Source organism: Neofelis nebulosa, chromosome 1, assembly GCF_028018385.1.
Source record: "Neofelis nebulosa isolate mNeoNeb1 chromosome 1, mNeoNeb1.pri, whole genome shotgun sequence".
NCBI lineage: Eukaryota > Metazoa > Chordata > Mammalia > Carnivora > Felidae > Neofelis > Neofelis nebulosa.
This window is the reverse complement of record NC_080782.1, coordinates 115,074,921-115,091,727: the sequence shown is the minus strand read 5'-3', so window position 1 is coordinate 115,091,727 and position 16,807 is coordinate 115,074,921. Positions and strand designations below refer to the sequence as shown.

The 16,807-nt window shown below is 37.1% G+C and overlaps 1 protein-coding gene and 1 long non-coding RNA gene across 7 annotated transcripts in view; one reads left to right on the top strand and one right to left on the bottom strand.

The window, feature by feature from the left end:
• Window positions 1–16,807, bottom strand: part of LOC131512944 (uncharacterized) — a 61,211-nt gene that overhangs the window by 2,349 nt on the left and 42,055 nt on the right. Inside the window, exon 4 of one of the 2 annotated variants that reach the window (XR_009262397.1) lies at window positions 11,965–12,418. The exons of the other annotated variant lie outside the window; for it this stretch is intronic. This is a non-coding gene — a long non-coding RNA (uncharacterized LOC131512944). Of the gene's footprint in view, window positions 1–11,964; window positions 12,419–16,807 lie in introns of those variants that run through there. 2 annotated transcript variants of the gene reach the window in all.
• The window catches only part of MAP3K1 (mitogen-activated protein kinase kinase kinase 1), an 85,616-nt gene that overhangs the window by 56,135 nt on the left and 12,674 nt on the right, over window positions 1–16,807 (top strand). For all 5 annotated transcript variants that reach the window (XM_058732110.1, XM_058732136.1, XM_058732118.1 and 2 more), the window contains exons 4-11: window positions 2,064–2,264; window positions 2,626–2,742; window positions 3,058–3,206; window positions 8,768–8,889; window positions 9,498–9,579; window positions 9,694–9,877; window positions 12,739–13,017; window positions 15,994–16,115. In XM_058732110.1, coding sequence (XP_058588093.1) covers window positions 2,064–2,264; window positions 2,626–2,742; window positions 3,058–3,206; window positions 8,768–8,889; window positions 9,498–9,579; window positions 9,694–9,877; window positions 12,739–13,017; window positions 15,994–16,115 — 1,256 coding nt within the window. The remainder of the gene's footprint in view (window positions 1–2,063; window positions 2,265–2,625; window positions 2,743–3,057; window positions 3,207–8,767; window positions 8,890–9,497; window positions 9,580–9,693; window positions 9,878–12,738; window positions 13,018–15,993; window positions 16,116–16,807) is intronic.

Here is a 16,807-nt window from a genome sequence, read left to right as displayed (position 1 = left end):
TCATAGTTTAATGAACTTCATACTAATGGACATTTATATTCCTTCTTCACTTTCATTACTAAAAAAACGTATGCAAACATACTTTTTAGGCATACATCATTTTGCACATCTGTGAGCAAATCCATAGTCTGAATACTTAGGTCATATAGCATGTACACATGTACTTTTCTTTTTTTTAATAACTGCCTATTAAAAAATAATGGCTATATTGAGATATAATTCCTATACAGTACAGTTTGCCTGTTTAAGTTATATAGTTCCTTGGTTTTGGTCTACTCAGAGTTATAGCCATCACAGCAGTCAACTTTAAAACATTTTCATCACCCCAGAAACCCCAGACCAAATGAGCAGTCTATCCTCAGCCCTAGGCAACCATTAATGTACTTTCTGACTCTATATATAATTTGCCTTTTCTGGTCATTACATATATAGTAAATGGAGTCATGCAGTATATGTGGTCTTTTGTGACTGGCTTCTTTCACACAGCATCATATAAGTTGTATCCATACTCTCTTTGTTTTAGTTTTGTTTTCCCCCACAAACTGTGTTTACTTATCAGTGTGTGCATTGGGCACCTGGGTGGCTCAGTCAGTTAAGCATCCGACTTCAGCTCAGGCCATGATCTCACTATTCATGAGTTCAAGCCCCGCATTGGTCTCTCTACTGTCAGCAGCATGGAGCCTGCTTCAGATCCTCTATTCCCCACTCACTCTTGCCCTCCCCTGCTCCCACTCTCAAAAATAAATAAACATTAAAAAAAAATTTTTTTAATTATCAGTGTGTGAATTTTTGCCATGTGCATTCATATTTTAACACAAAGTATTCATTGTGCCATATCATTCTTCCTCTTTTTTGTTGTTTAACATTCAAAACTAATTTCTGATACACCTACTTCTCTTTATGTTTAAAAGTACTCCATTTTTTTTAAGTTTATTTATTTTGAGAGAGAGCAAGAAAGAGCTGGGAAAGGGCAGAGAGAGAAGGAAAGAGAGAGAACCCCAAGCAGGCTCCACACTGTCACTGTGGTTACAGGGCTCAAATTCACGAACTGCAAGATGATGACCTGAGCTGAAATGAAGAGTCAGATGCTTAACTGAGCCACCAGGCACCCCAGAAGTACTATACTTTTAAGTTATAGAAGATAACATTCTTTTGTGTGGATATACACATTTGGCTTATCCATTCATCAGTTGATGGACATTTGGGTTATTTCCACTCTTTGGTTATTATATATATAATGCTGTTGTGAACATGTGTATATGAATCTTTGGGTGGACATAACTTTTCACTTCTCTTGGGTTTACACCTAGAAGTGGAATTGCCGGGTCATGTTTTCCATAGGAGCTGTACCATTTTATTTCCCCACAAGCACGGTTCTAATGCTTCATGTTCTCACCAACATTTATTATCTTTAACGATTAAATTAGGTGTCAAAAAGAATTAGAATTCCCACTGACCACTGATGGAAAGACCAAGTTCTAGGGGAATCAGTGAGGTAGAATGAGAGTGGTATATGTCACCCTCACCACAGGAGAAGTTTTATCAGCCTTTGGTGAGATGTCTTAATCTGGGGAAAGTCACTTGCCATTAGTTCTCTACAGACTGCACCATGGGAGGAATTGCATGGCAGCATTTATATGCTCTTGCAAAAGAGCATTTGGTAACACCTTAAGTGGAAGTGAGGAAACTGGATATTTAATTTTTATCACTAGAAACAAGTCATTGTGCTTGCTTCTAAGTGAATTTTTATGCTTTCCATCTTGGTTTACATAATACTCTTCAAAGAACTCAAATACTTACAATTTGTAAAATTATCACATGGTTGTCTCACTTGGCCAGATATTTATCATTATTTATAGGGATGACTGTGATTTTAGAAGTTTCTTTGTGATGAGTATGTCAAATAAAAGCATTTGCAATATGCATTTTGTCCCATTATATTTGGGAGCATTTTTTCAGAATATAAAATGCCACATGGCCATCTGATACGACCTTTTTTTTAAGGTAAGTGTTTCTTATCAAGAAGTAAGCAATTTACCTAATACAAAAACAATGTTGTGAAGTTTCAGAGCGGGAGAATCACACCACCTAGAAGAGCTCCTTCCCCGGATGGCTTCTCACCATACAGCCCTGAGGAGACAAACCGCCGTGTAAACAAAGTCATGCGGGCCAGGCTGTACTTACTGCAACAAATAGGACCCAACTCTTTCCTGATTGGAGGAGACAGCCCAGACAATAAATACCGGGTGTTTATTGGGCCTCAGGTAGGATCTTTCACCATTCTACAGTTTATTAGTATCTGTTCTTCTTAAGTTTAGATGACTTATTTCTCTTCATTAAACTAAAGTGAGTTTAAAAAATATTTTGGGCTGATAAACATTTTTATTTAATGTATTTGTGAAGGTTTCTACTTGAGAATACAGATTTGATCTATTTAATAAATTTACCAAAAATAAGAGATTAGTTCATAGACTTTTCTTGCTTATCCTTATATATCTTACATAATAATAATGAAGCAAATAGAAACTTTGTTAAACTTGGAAATATAAAAAAAAAGTGATCATCTTAGGAATTCTAATAGAGCCAGAGATTTGTTAACCCATAAGTTCTCTTTTAACTCTCTAGAACTGCAGCTGTGGACGTGGAACATTTTGTATCCATCTGTTATTTGTTATGCTCCGGGTGTTTCAACTAGAACCTTCAGACCCAATGTTATGGAGAAAAACTTTAAAGAATTTTGAGGTAATTTTTAATAAGTACCTTAGAGTAAAATTGTTAATAAATTTTTACGGCTCATTCCTGACACTTCTCCATGAGGAGTCATTTTGAAGTTATAAAGACACAGAAGAATTATTTGAGCCTTATCTCTTATAATCTATTGACTTTTTCCTCCAGACTGAAAAGAATGTGAACACTGACCTGCTGTTATTTTGAAGCTCTTAAATTGGCTTTGTGAAAAACTTATGAAATAAAAGACAAATAATTCAACCTCTATAGAATTCTTTACATGTTATTATGGCATGAATATCATTGTTACTGTTTTTTTTTCAATGTTAGGTTGAAAGTTTGTTCCAGAAATATCACAGTAGGCGTAGCTCAAGGATCAAAGCTCCATCTCGTAACACCATCCAGAAGTTTGTTTCACGCATGTCAAATTCTCATACATTGTCATCATCTAGTACTTCTACATCTAGTTCAGAAAACAGGTTAGTACTATTTAAGGAATTAAAAGCATTAATCTAGTGTTACTTTTTAATTTTAGAGGTAATTTTTTATACCTACTTGTTAAGCTGCTCTAAAGTAATTGACCTATTGAACCTTGGCATTGAAGTTAAAATCAAGGGTAAACAACATAGATCATCTGAGCATGTGTGTGTATACACACATATATATGCATATATATATATGTGGACTTCTCGTCCTGAAAAACCACACTGTTGAAAAATGGCACCTTAAATATCAGAATATAGTAGAGTCATTTCACAAGAAAAATCAAGTGGCAAGTATAAATATAAGTGGCTACTGTTTATCAATCATTACTTTGTGCCAAGCATCTAATACGTTGTCTTATTCTGTTCATAGGCTAACCTCATCAGGTAGGTTTTATCACTCTTTTGCAGATAATGAAGGTGCAGCACTGTGTAAAAAATATGTCTATAGTTTTATTAACAAATTATATACAAGGCAAATAGTTTTCCAAAATCACTTTGAAATGCAGGATCTCTAAATTGTATGACATCACTACTTCTTTCATAGATCTTTTCAGGGAATCCTCATTACAGGCTGTTTTACTTGTGAGAGCCCAAGGATACTCTTGGAAACAGACTAATCAATTGTAATTAAGAGATACAGTAGCCATTAATCACAATTACTATTTAAAATCTATGGCACTTCTCAAACTTTTTCATTGCCTAGCTGATAAGAATGAACATACAATACTGAAGGATATAGCCTAAAATGACCAGTGTGAAAAATTTTTCAAGTCTCTAGTATTATAAAAATTCTTGTCCGTTATCTTTCTTTTCCAAGTTCCGTATTGGGTTTAATGTAAAAATGAGTTTTTTAGGGCTGGTTTAGTGGTGACAAATTCCTTCAGTTTTTGTTTGTTTGGGAAGACCTTTATCTCTCCTTCTATTCTAAATGACAGACTTGCTGGATAAAGGATTCTTGGCTGCATATTTTTTCTGTTTAGCAACTGAAGATATCGTGCCAAGCCTTTCTGGTCTGCCAAGTTTCAAATGAGAGATCAGTCACGAGTCTTATAGGTCTCCCTTTATATGTGAGGGCACGTTTATCCCTTGCTGCTTTCAGAATTTTCTCTTTATCCTTGTATTTTGCCAGTTTCACTATGATATGTCGTGCAGATCGATTCAAGTTACGTCTGAAGGGAGTTCTCTGTGCCTCTTGGATTTCAATGCCTTTTTCCTTCCCCAGTTCAGGGAAGTTCTCAGCTATAATTTCTTCAAGTTCCCCTTCAGCACCTTTCCCTCTCTCTTCCTCCTCTGAGATACCAATTATGCGTATATTATTTCTTTTTAGTGTATCACTTAGTTCTCTAATTTTCCCCTCATACTCCTGGATTTTTTTATCTCTCTTTCTCTCAGCTTCCTCTTTTTCCATAACTTTATCTTCTAGTTCACCTATTCTCTCCTCTGCCTCTTCAATCCAAGGTGTCGTCGTTTCCATTTTGTTTTGCATTTCGTTTAAAGCGCTTTTCAGCTCCTCGTGACTGTTCCTTAGTACCTTGATCTCTGTAGCAAGAGATTCTCTGCTGTCCTCTATATTGTTTTCAAGCCCAGCGATTAATTTTATGACTATTATTCTAAATTCACTTTCTGTTATATTATTTAAATCCTTTTTGATCAGTTCATTAGCTGTTGTTATTTCCTGGAGATTCTTCTGAGGGGAATTCTTCTGTTTGGTCATTTTGGATAGTCCCTGGAGTGGTGAGGACCTGCAGGGCACTTCCCCTGTGCTGTGGTGTATAACTGGAGTTAGTGGGCGGGGCCGCAGTCAGACCTGATGTCTGCCCCCAGCCCACCGCTGGGGCCACAGTCAGACTGGTGTGTGCCTTCTCTTCCCCTCTCCTAGGGGCGGGATTCACTGTGGGGTGGCGTGGCCCGTCTGGGCTACTTGCACACTGCCAGGCTTGTGGTGCTGGGGATCTGGCGTATTAGCTGGGGTGGGTAGGCAAGGTGCACGGGGGCGGGAGGGGCAGGCTTAGTTCGCTTCTCCTTAGGTGATCCACTTTAGGAGGGGCCCTGTGGCAGCGGGAGGGAGTCAGATCCGCTGCCGGAGGTTTGGCTCCACAGAAGCACAGAGTTGGGTGTTTTCGCGGAGCGAGCAAGTTCCCTGGCAGGAACTGGTTTCCTTTGGGATTTTGGCTGGGGGATGGGCAGGGGAGATGGCGCTGGCGAGCGCGTTTGTTCCCCACCAAACTGAGCTCTGTCGTCCGGGGGCTCAGCAGCTCTCCCTCCATTTGTCCTCCAGCCTTCCCGCTTTCTGAGCAGAGCTGTTAACTTATGACCTCCCAGACGCTAAGTCACGCTTGCTGTCGGAACACAGTCCGTCAGGCCCCTCCACTTTTGCCAGCCAGACTCGGGGGCTCTGTTTGGCTGGCGGGCCGCCCCTCCGCCCCGGCTCCCTCCCGCCAGTCCGTGGAGCGCTCACCGCCTCGCCGCCCTTCCTACCCTCTTCTGTGGGCCTCTCGTCTGCGCTTGGCTCCGGAGACTCCGTTCTGCTAATCCTCTGGCGGTTTTCTGGGTTATTTAGGCAGGTGTAGGTGGAATCTAAGTGATCAGCAGGACACGCGGTGAGCCCAGCGTCCTCCTACGCCGCCATCTTCCCTCCGAAGCCTCAAAAATGAGTTTTTTAAATCACTCCAGAAAAGAGTGCTGCTTTTCTTAAAAGGGCACCTCCTATGTGTTCCTGAGGCACCTGTTTGAGAAGCACGGGTCTAAGTGATTAAATCCCATCTTCATCCATCAGTTTTTTACGTATTGTATCTACTTCAAAATTCACAAATAGAAAGTAATCAGATCAAGGGATTTGTGAAAAATGGAGAGACCAGTTTTTTCACCTGTAGGAAAAGTAAATGTTTGAATTTCCTTATTTTTGGTTAAATGAATTTGTTTTAGAATCATAGAGTTTTACAAGCTTTTTGGGAATTAGAGATTTCTAGTTTATGTGGTTCCATGATAAGTGAAGCCAAAAGAGGTCATGCCACTCAGGTGAGCAAAGGCAGAACCAGAAACTCAGCATCTTGACTTTTAGTTCAGAACTCTTTCTCTTACTACTTATCTCTTCTAAACAGATGAAAAGAATGAATTTTATTTCTCAAGCTTCCTGACCCAAACTTATTCTGGACCCTTTCTCCTTTTGGTTGACATTCCTGTAGCTTTTTATTTTGGAAAAAATAAAAAATGTTTAAAACCAGGTAGCCAAAGTTAAGTTAGAAAGTTTCTCTCTAAAATAAACAAAGGTACCTTCCAAATATGGGCTGGCCATACTATGGATATTAATTCATTTGGATTAATGTATCCATGCAGAGAAACCACAGAAGCTATAATCTAGATTTTACTGAGATTATACTGTGTTGCTAAGTAGGTTATGTTTTATGTAATCACAAATTTTTATATCTAAAGACTAAAATAAAAAGGAACTTATCCGGAAACCTGATTGCATTGTATTAATTTTAAATTATATAGGAAACAGTAAAAAAACAATTAGGACAATTGGAATATACTTTAAAAACTTTACCAAAAAAATTAAAGCTGCAAACAGGAACCTAAGGTCCCAGTACATAGTGGCAAAGGGCATGAAGACAGTATTGACACAAGAATTCCATAGGGTGCCTGGGTGGCTCAGTTGGTTAAGCGTCCTGACTCTTGATTTCAGCTCAGTTCATGATCTCATAGTTCTTGAGGTCAGGCCCCATGTTGGGATCTGCACTGACAGTGTGGAGCATGCTTGGGATTCTCTTTTTTCAAAATAAGTAAATAAACTTAAAAAAAAAATTGAAACAAACATGAAAATGGTTTAGTTAACCTGATAACTAAGAAAATGGTCATTAAAAGAAAAAAAAAGGTATCAGATTAATTTAGAGACTTTGTAATAAAGACCATTCAGTTCTTGTGTAAGGATTTGCTTCACTGTATGTCAAGTGCTATATAGCCTTTCTGGAAAAAAAAAATGTGATTTTTTAAATGTGTTTGTTGATCCAGTAAATGTACCTTTTTTTAAGAAAAAAATTTTAATCTGAGAAATGCACAAGATTTATATATATGACTGTCACAGTATTGTGAAAAATTGAGAATAGCTTAAACATTGAGCAAGGGAGTGGTTAAGGTATACCCATATTAGGAATAGTTCATGCAGCCGTTAAAATTATGCTTCTGAAGAATACTGAATGGCATGAAACAAAATCTAGGTTGTAATGCTGTATGTCATGCATGAACGCAATTTGTATATATATAAAGGGTATTATGGGTACATACACACTATAATGACCAAAAATTTTAATGGTTATCAATAAGTGGCATTATTACACTTTTTTATACTTTAAATACTTTGGGCTTTAAGGTTCACTGGGTCTCTGTCACAACTACTCATCTCTGCCCTTGTAGCTGAAAAACCCATAGAAGATATGTGAATGAATGGGGATGGCTGTGTTCAAAAAAAACTTTGTTTACAAAAGCTGGCACAGGCTAATTTGATCCCCTTGTAGTATGCTAATATCTGCTCTCTACTCACATGGCTTGACTCCTGAAAAAACTGCTAAAGAAAAGAAAATCAGAAATGTAGAAGTGGGCACAAAGAGGTTTCTCCTTATGTCTTAAAATGTGAAAATACGGAAACAACTTTTGTCCAACAATAAATAAATGCTTATGTAGTTAGATCTATCTACTCAGTGGAAAATGATGCCACCATTAAATTTTTACTATGTATATGAAGAGTTTAGTAACAAGTAGAATATGAAATTGTACATCTCTATAGATAAATGATCTAAATAATGTTTACAAAATATATACTGTAAAAAGATGAGCAGAAAAATTCCAGGGTGGAATTTTTTTTTAAGTCAGAAAAGCATTTCAGTAGTAAGTTATACTTGCAGTGGGACTGAATTGTGGAATTTTTTTTTTTTCTAAATCTTTTGAGTAAGCTAATTTCGGTGTAATTTGAAAAGTTACTTGAGCTGGGATCATCTTTGCCATTAATATTTTTATTATAGATTGTTGTATAAATAATTTCTCCAATATTTGTTAATTTTTGTCATTGCTGCATGCATATTTGACAGCATTTCCCCACTCCATGTAGCTCCATAATTATGAAAGGAGATAAAGAAAAGGGGCAGATAGTCAGGAGGGAGAGAGACTAGTAAGTATGCCTTCACCTGAGGAATCATGCATCCTGACTTTGCTAGACCTGTTTAGCTTTTAGGAACATTTTTTAGGAAATTGTTACTTTACTATCACTCATTCAGACCAGTTTTTCAGGAACAGCAGAATCTGGGGGCTACATGGGTCTCTTAAGATTATAGTTTATATACTGAATTATACTCATAGCAAGGAAAGCTTAACTCAAAATCTTAAAGTTACTCTACTAATTAATAGGAAAAATAAATTTCTCAAATAGTTGTATGCAAGATTTCCTAACAAGAATTTCTATTTTTTCATATTGTAAAGAATCCAAAACTGTTTTTAGCTATGCCATTAATTCTGTATTATATTCTTTTCTGTTTAATGCTTTCATTTCCCCTTCCTTACAGTATCAAAGATGAGGAGGAACAGATGTGTCCTATTTGCTTGTTGGGCATGCTTGATGAAGAAAGTCTTACTGTGTGTGAAGACGGCTGCAGGAACAAGCTGCATCACCACTGCATGTCAATCTGTATGTGGCTCTTTCCTCCCCCTGCTCACTCAGAATAGTTGCTCTATGAGCCAACTGTATTATTTAGGATTTTAACATGACTTTTGTGGAGACTAGGGAGAGAAGAAAAGAAGTATATCTAGGCCCTTAGGTAAAGTTTTCAATGAATTGGAGTTTAGGATCCTTTAAGAGATGAGCTGTGTGAGCAAAGAAATGTAACATAGTGTGATACATGTAGTAATGGAAGGAGTGCACAGAATTAGAAACATGATTCTGGTCTTGAAGTGTACATGGAGGTGAAGAGGTAGAAGACCTGGGCAGGCGTGACAGGGTAACATCAAAGCAAGTTTGAAATAACATTACCAGGTAATCAAGTGGGCAGAATGTTTTGAAAAATAGTTAGCAAAATACATGTTGTAACTAAAAAAACAGCATTTGCAAGAGGTATGTGCATCAGAATAAAATTTAACCTACTGTGTTTGCCTGCTTCTAGGTAAATACCTGATCAGGTTGTTTTTTGAGGTTCTTTCAATATAAACCTATACTAGCCACGAGCAACAATTATTATATATAACTACTTAATGTTAAGCATTTATATTTCTGTAAAGTTCTTCCCTTTAATTTTTCAGGGGCAGAAGAATGTAGAAGAAATAGAGAACCTTTAATATGTCCCCTTTGTAGGTCTAAATGGAGATCTCACGATTTCTACAGGTAACAGTTTTGAATTAATGATTTGGACGTATCTAATAAAAAGTTAAAATGTTCCCTAAATGTTATTTAAATCTGTTAATTATTTTTAACAAGGTTTTGTTAATTTTCAATTAGCCATGAGTTGTCAAGCCCTGTGGATTCCCCTTCTTCCCTGCGAGCTGCACAGCAGCAAACCATACAGCAGCAGCCTTTGGCTGGATCACAACGAAGGAGCCAGGAGAGCAATTTTAACCTTACTCATTATGGAACTCAGCAGATTCCTCCTGCTTACAAAGATTTAGCTGAGCCATGGATTCAGGTAAATGGTTCTTGTTCTTCATTTCTCAAATAAACCTTTATAGACCACTTAATGTAGTTGTCTCCCAGTTGTTTATAGTTTAAGAAAATACTTTTACTTTGCCTCCATCATGACTCTTACTCGATGGAAATTTCTACCTTTGGTGTTAATACTATGCTGCTCACTCTCAACAATAGCCAAATTATGGAAAGAGCCTAAATGTCCATCAACTGATGAATGGATAAAGAAATTGTGGTTTATATACACAATGGAATACTACGTGGCAATGAGAAAGAATGAAATATGGCCTTTTGTAGCAACGTGGATGGAACTGGAGAGTGTGATGCTAAGTGAAATAAGCCATACAGAGAAAGACAGATACCATATGGTTTCACTCTTATGTGGATCCTGAGAAACTTAACAGAAACCCATGGGGGAGGGGAAGGAAAAAAAAAAGAGGTTAGAGTGGGAGAGAGCCAAAGCATAAGAGACTGTTAAAAACTGAGAACAAACTGAGGGTTGATGGGGGGTGGGAGGGAGGGGAGGGTGGGTGATGGGTATTGAGGAGGGCACTTTTGGGATGAGCACTGGGTGTTGTATGGAAACGAATTTGACAATAAACTTCATATATTGAAAAGAAAGAAAGAAAGAAAAGAAAGGAAAGGAAAGGAAAGGAAAGGAAAGGAAAGAAAGAAAGAAAGAAAGAAAGAAAGAAAGAAAGAAAGAAAGAAAGAAAGAAAGAAAGAAAGAAAGAAAGAAAGAAAATACTATGCTGCTTATTATAGAGCTTAAATTTCAAAAATTTTTGGAGCCTCACTGCCCATCTCTAGAACCATCAGACATTAAGGATTATCCAAGGATAGACACTAGACCCCTTCAGTGCTAACTTATTCAAATGTTTAATCCCATTCCTACTATTTCTCATTTCTGTGTCTTCATGGCATATATATAATAGCTGCTTAATAAATGCTGAGTGGTTGAAAAAAAATGTATGATATTTGCCTTATATTAGTCATTTTTATTTGTAAGGGCAGTTCCTATTCCTTTATTTTCTCTTTGGATGAAATATTTTTTTCTTCCTTTATCAGAATTTCTACTGGTTGTTTGGTTGGATTCTAGTGATTTTTCTTTGTTATTTTAGTCCATGATGTTTAAAAATGTAGAATCCCAGGGGTGCCTGGGTGGCTCAGTCAGGTAAGTGTCCAACTCTTGATTTTGGCGCAGGTCATGACCTCATGGTTCATGGGATCCGGCCCCGTGTTGAATTCCACACAAAGCATGGAGCCTGCTTAAGATTGTCTTTCCCTCTGCCCCTCTCCCCACCTCGTTCACTCTCTCTGTAAAATATGAATGAATGAATGAATCCCAAACCAATATCTCCAGTAGATAAGTGAAGTAAAATATTTTCAATAATCTGTTAAATACTGTTTAACTGTTAAATTTGTCAATGGACACACTAACTCCTTCAGTTTCTATGTCATTAGGATTTATTTCCTTTTTCTTTTTATGACCACTATAGTCCTGCAGCTTTTGAAACTCTTCTCAGCATGTAATCAACCTATCATGAATCTAATAAAATTTCCAAACTTAATAAACATACCTTATTTTAACTGGTTCATTAATGATATTTAACATAGGCCCTCATCTATAAATCCTCAGGAGAACTCTCAAATTGATACTGAGCTATTGGATGCTATTCTTTCAAGGCAGTGGTCTAGTGTGTTTTGTTTAAGCTTTAGGTTGCACTTAATGTTATCTATTCCTAGTTTTTTACTAAGAATATAAGACAGAATTAAGACTTTGATCATAGTATGCTTTTTAACAGTGAGTGCCAGGCATATAATAATTTAACTATATTCTAGTTAATTTATTCTCCTTTATTAACTTAAAACATCTATAAATAAGTCATTTGTTTTCCCCAAAATGGTGTTTATTCATCCCTAAATTTTCAAAAATTTTCATATGACAAATTTTCTTAGGCATTAAGTTTACTTTTAGTTAATTGTCCCATAATGTCAAGACCATGTACTCTTTCCGTTATTTAGGGACTCTGGCTTTGCAGACATGGTAATGATGTGTTGTTTTTTTTTTGTTTGTTTTTTGAGAGAGAGCGCAAGAGTGCAAGCAGGGAAGGGGCGGAGGAAGAAGGACAGAGAATCCTAAGCGAGCTCCACACCCAGTGCAGAGCCTGACATGGGGCTCTATCTCACCACCGTGAGATCATGACCTGAACCAATATCAAGAGTCAGTAGCTTAAGTGACTGAGCCACCCAGGCGCCCCAACATGCACTTTAATTCTAGGCATATCATTATCCTTTGCTGATTTGAACACAAGAGTTTTGTTTTTTTTTTTTTCTTTTGGCTTTAGATTTTTCCACTCCATTCATTATAGTTCCATCTAATTTTGCTGAGTGTTTTTTTCTTTTACCTTTTTCTACAAGACAGAAATCACATTAAAAGCTTTTGACTTAGCACTGTCATCTGTAGGAGAAATACTCTGTATCCCTTGGACAGTCCAGTGCCTGTTTTGATTTGGCTTTATCTTCAGTTTTTTCTCTGTAACTACCATAATATGAATTCAGAGTTGGGGTACTTCACAGATTTTTTTTCTTTGGTAAGCATAAGTGTACAGAAATGTATAAATATCCATCCAGTTACTTAATGGAGTTCACTCTTAATTTTATTTGAGCTAATAAATATTAAGGGCTTTTGATAATTACCAGTTAAACTTGAGTATAAGTGGCTAAACATATTTGAACCTGCGTAGATTGATAGAGACTTAAGAAATGTCCGCAATTTTTCAAAAATCATGCTTATTTCCAAATACTTCAGGTTTATTGGTTTTTCTTCACATTAAATTCATTGTGTTTTTTTGATTATAGGTATTTGGAATGGAACTCGTTGGCTGCTTATTTTCTAGAAACTGGAATGTAAGAGAGATGGCTCTCAGGCGTCTTTCCCATGATGTTAGTGGGGCTCTGCTATTGGCAAATGGGGAGAGCACTGGAAATTCTGGGAGCAATGGTAGAAGCAGCCCGAGCGCTGGAGCCACCAGTGGGTCTTCCCAGACCAGTATCTCAGGAGACGTGGTAGAGGCATGCTGCAACGTTTTATCAATGGTCTGTGCTGACCCTGTCTACAAAGTGTACGTTGCTGCTTTAGTAAGTAGCTTTATTATATAACCAAAGCATTATGGTTGTGGTGGTTTTTATTTTTTAAGCTTGTAGATATCATCCTTAAAATCCAGTAAAACTACTTTTACCTGATTTAATTTTGGAAAATTCAAGTTTTTATTCCATAATCCCAGGAATTACAATTTTCCATTTAATCTTTTCATTTGGATTTTACTTGTTTTAATCTATTCAAGTTTTATTATATACTGTTGCCTTTTCTCCCCTAAGACAACAGTGTCTTGCTCTTCATATCTTTACATTTTCCTTACACCTTACATATGATCAGATTAAAAATGTTCTTAATGGATAGAAAGTGATCAAAGCTACTTAGATTTTTTTGAAAATTTGCCATTAGTTACACATTAAGGAGAACTGATTGTTAATATTGTTGTATGTAAATTCAGGATTCTTTTCACAGAGGAAGGTTCTAGGACACAGATGATTCAGTTTTTCTAATTTAACCTATTGGAAGTTGTGTTTCATAAATGAGATGGAATAAGGAGCTTGTTTCATTTGTGATTTTGGAGGCTATTTGACTTTTTTCATTCTGAGTATACATAAATTTAGAACAGTTTTTCAACCTCAGCACTATTGACACTGAGCCAGATAATTATTTGTTGGGGGCAAGGGTGCTGTCTTGTGCACTGTAAGAGGTGTAGGAGCAACCCTAACCTCTCTCTACTGGATACCCATAACACACCTCTCTTACCCCTCCTCCCCATCATGACAACCCAGAATGTCTCCAGGCATTGCTGAGTGTCCCCAGAGGGATGCAGTTGCCCCAATTCACAACCACTGCTTCAGAATAATTCTTACCTAGCCAGTTTCAAAACTCATTAATCCCTCTGCTTCCACTTTTTTTCTAATCATCCTATAATACCTATGCCTAATAAATCTTTTTGAGAGGTAGTATAGCCTGATGGTTATGAACATGAATTTGGAGTCAGAACTGAGTGACCTCATAATTTATCATCCTAACTAGGATACTTAAATAATCTGCTAGTTCAACTGGGACTAGCATAGGTAATCTGGACATAAGGTTAAGATTATAGAGACCTTGATTCAAATTCTGGTTCTTCCACTGGCTAGCATTGTGATTTTAGGACTCTTTAATTTCAGGTTTCTCACCTATAAGGAAAATACTACCTCTTAAGTTTGAAATGAGATTATGTAAAACCTCTAATCATAATGTCTGGAACATTGAACATTGACTATACAGTAGCCATCAGTATTCCTTAAAGACCACTTTGATTATTCCCCAGCTTAGAAACCTTCAGGTGTTTCTGTTGCTTTAGCAGCATTTCCAAACGTATATTACATGGAAGTTTGGCAGGATTATGAAAACTTCCCTTGAAGACAGAGTTCTTTGTTAAAATTGATAAGCAATGAATTACACAAATTAAATGGGTTGTTCACTGAAGGCTTCTAGGAACCTTCAGTAAGCTAATGTACATTGGCAATCTATGAGATCAAGGAGTAGGATGCATTGTTTCCCAAATATTTCTTACCTTGGTCTGTTTTTTCATGTAGAATATTCAGGGACCAGCGTAACATAAAGACCAATGTTCTTGGCCCAACTTTTAACCTCCTTCTTCTTACTGTTATCTAACACAAACCTTCAGACATACTTGACTATTCAATAGACTGCCTGTCTGGTTGTTGCTTAAGTTCAGATGGTTTCCCATCTAGTTAGTGAGCTGTAGAGGGAAGGGACTCTGAGAATCATACTATATTCTGATTCCTCTATAATTACTTAGTGCGCCAAGCATAAGGCAGGCAGAAGTGGTTCCTTCCCTTAAAGCTCTCCCTCCCCTCTGTCCTCCTTTTTCTTCTCTCCCTCGCCATACATAATTCTTTGCTGAACCTTTGGAGAGTTAATTTGTAGGCATCATGACATGGTATTTCACCTCATATACTTTAGCATATATCTCTTGAGAACAAATGCATTCTTCTGTTCCAGCAATGTTCTTTACAGCTAAGCTGCAGACTTTATTCAGTTTTCACCAGTTTTTCCATAATGTCTTTTTTTCTGTTTTAGGATCCAGTCCAGAAACTCACATAGCATTTAGTTATCATGCTCCCTTAATCTCTTCCCATCTGTGACAGCTCCTCAGTCTTTCCTTGTCTCGCATAGATCTTGACACTTTGAAAGTGTGCTGACCACTTATTTTGAACAATGTCCCTCATTTTGGGTTTATGATATTTCCTCATGATTAGGTTCAGTTTATGCATTTTTCACAAGAATATCAGAGATTTATGTGCATTCTTAGTGCAGTGTATCAAGGGGTACATGATGTGCCAAGTACTGGTGATGCTGTCCTTCATCACTTGGTAAAGGTGATGTTTACGGGGTTCCTTACTATAAAATGACAATAAATGTTTTGAGGCAGATACTTTGAGACTATGCAAAGACCCTGTTTCTCTTCAGAATTTCGCTTACTGGTTTTAGCATTTTTCAGTGGATCTTGTCTACAGCAGTTATTATTGTGGTATTCTAATGCTGACTTCCTATTTCTCTCATTCCTTCTACATTAATTAATAGGAATTCTTCTATAAAGAGGAGCTGTCTCTTCTGCCTCATTGTGTATTTATTCAGTTTTTAAATTTTATCAATATAGGCTGATGAGTATTTTAGTCTGTGGGTTATAATGCAATCCTGTCATCATTTAAGTTGTTGCTCATATTATTCCAGTTTTGGGCATTGGAAACTTTTCATTTTGAAATACATACTTTAAAAATTATAGAAATAGTTCAGAGCATTTCTTTCTACCCCATCTATTTATTTATTCAGTTTTTTATTTGTATCAATATGGATTCATGGATTATTTTATTTATGGGTTATAAATCTATTCCTATCATTATGTATTGTGTTTATTAAATTGTCTCAGATTATACCAGAGTCTCTGATGCTTTTCAAATGCAGTTAAACTGACCATCAGGTTTCCCCCCCCCCCCCCCCCATAGAAAACATTGAGAGCCATGCTGGTATATACTCCTTGCCATAGTTTGGCAGAAAGAATCAAACTGCAGAGACTTCTCCGGCCAGTTGTAGACACCATCCTAGTCAAGTGTGCAGATGCCAATAGGTAAGGCCCTATTGATGAACTGCTTCAAACCCTCTTATATTAAAAGCCTAGCAACAAGCCTCATACCTGGTGAGTATTTGATACATATTTATTAAATGAGGCTTTGAATATTGTTTTCTAAAATGAGATTTGAAATTAAAATGTAACACTGAAAGATTTTCAGCACTAGCGAGAAGGGCTAATGGCAAGTAAAAACCAGGCTAACAAACTGCATGGATAACCACATTACTGTGTTGTGATTTTCTTTTATTATAAAGCAATATCCTTAATCTCAAGGCCAGTTGGTAAGAATAGTAGCTGATACAAATATAATCTCATTTTAGAGAATGAATTACACAGGATAGGAACCTATAAAATCATTATACCTGGTTGAAAAAACCCAACCATTCCATATTTGCTGTGTAATGGAATTTTACCCTATGACAGTTTATGTTTAAAACAACAATAACAAATTGCATACATCGTTGTAATATCCATAAAAACTGACAAGGAGCGGGGGGCGCCTGGGTGGCTCAGTCGGTTAAGTGTCCGACTTCGGCTCAGGTCACGATCTCACAGTCTGTGAGTTTGAGCCCCGGGTCAGGCTCTGGGCTGACAGCTCAGAGCCTGGAGCCTGCTTCTGATTCTGTGTCTCCCTCTCTCTCTGCCCCTCCCCCATTCATGCTCTGTCTCTCTCTGTCTCAAAAATAAAA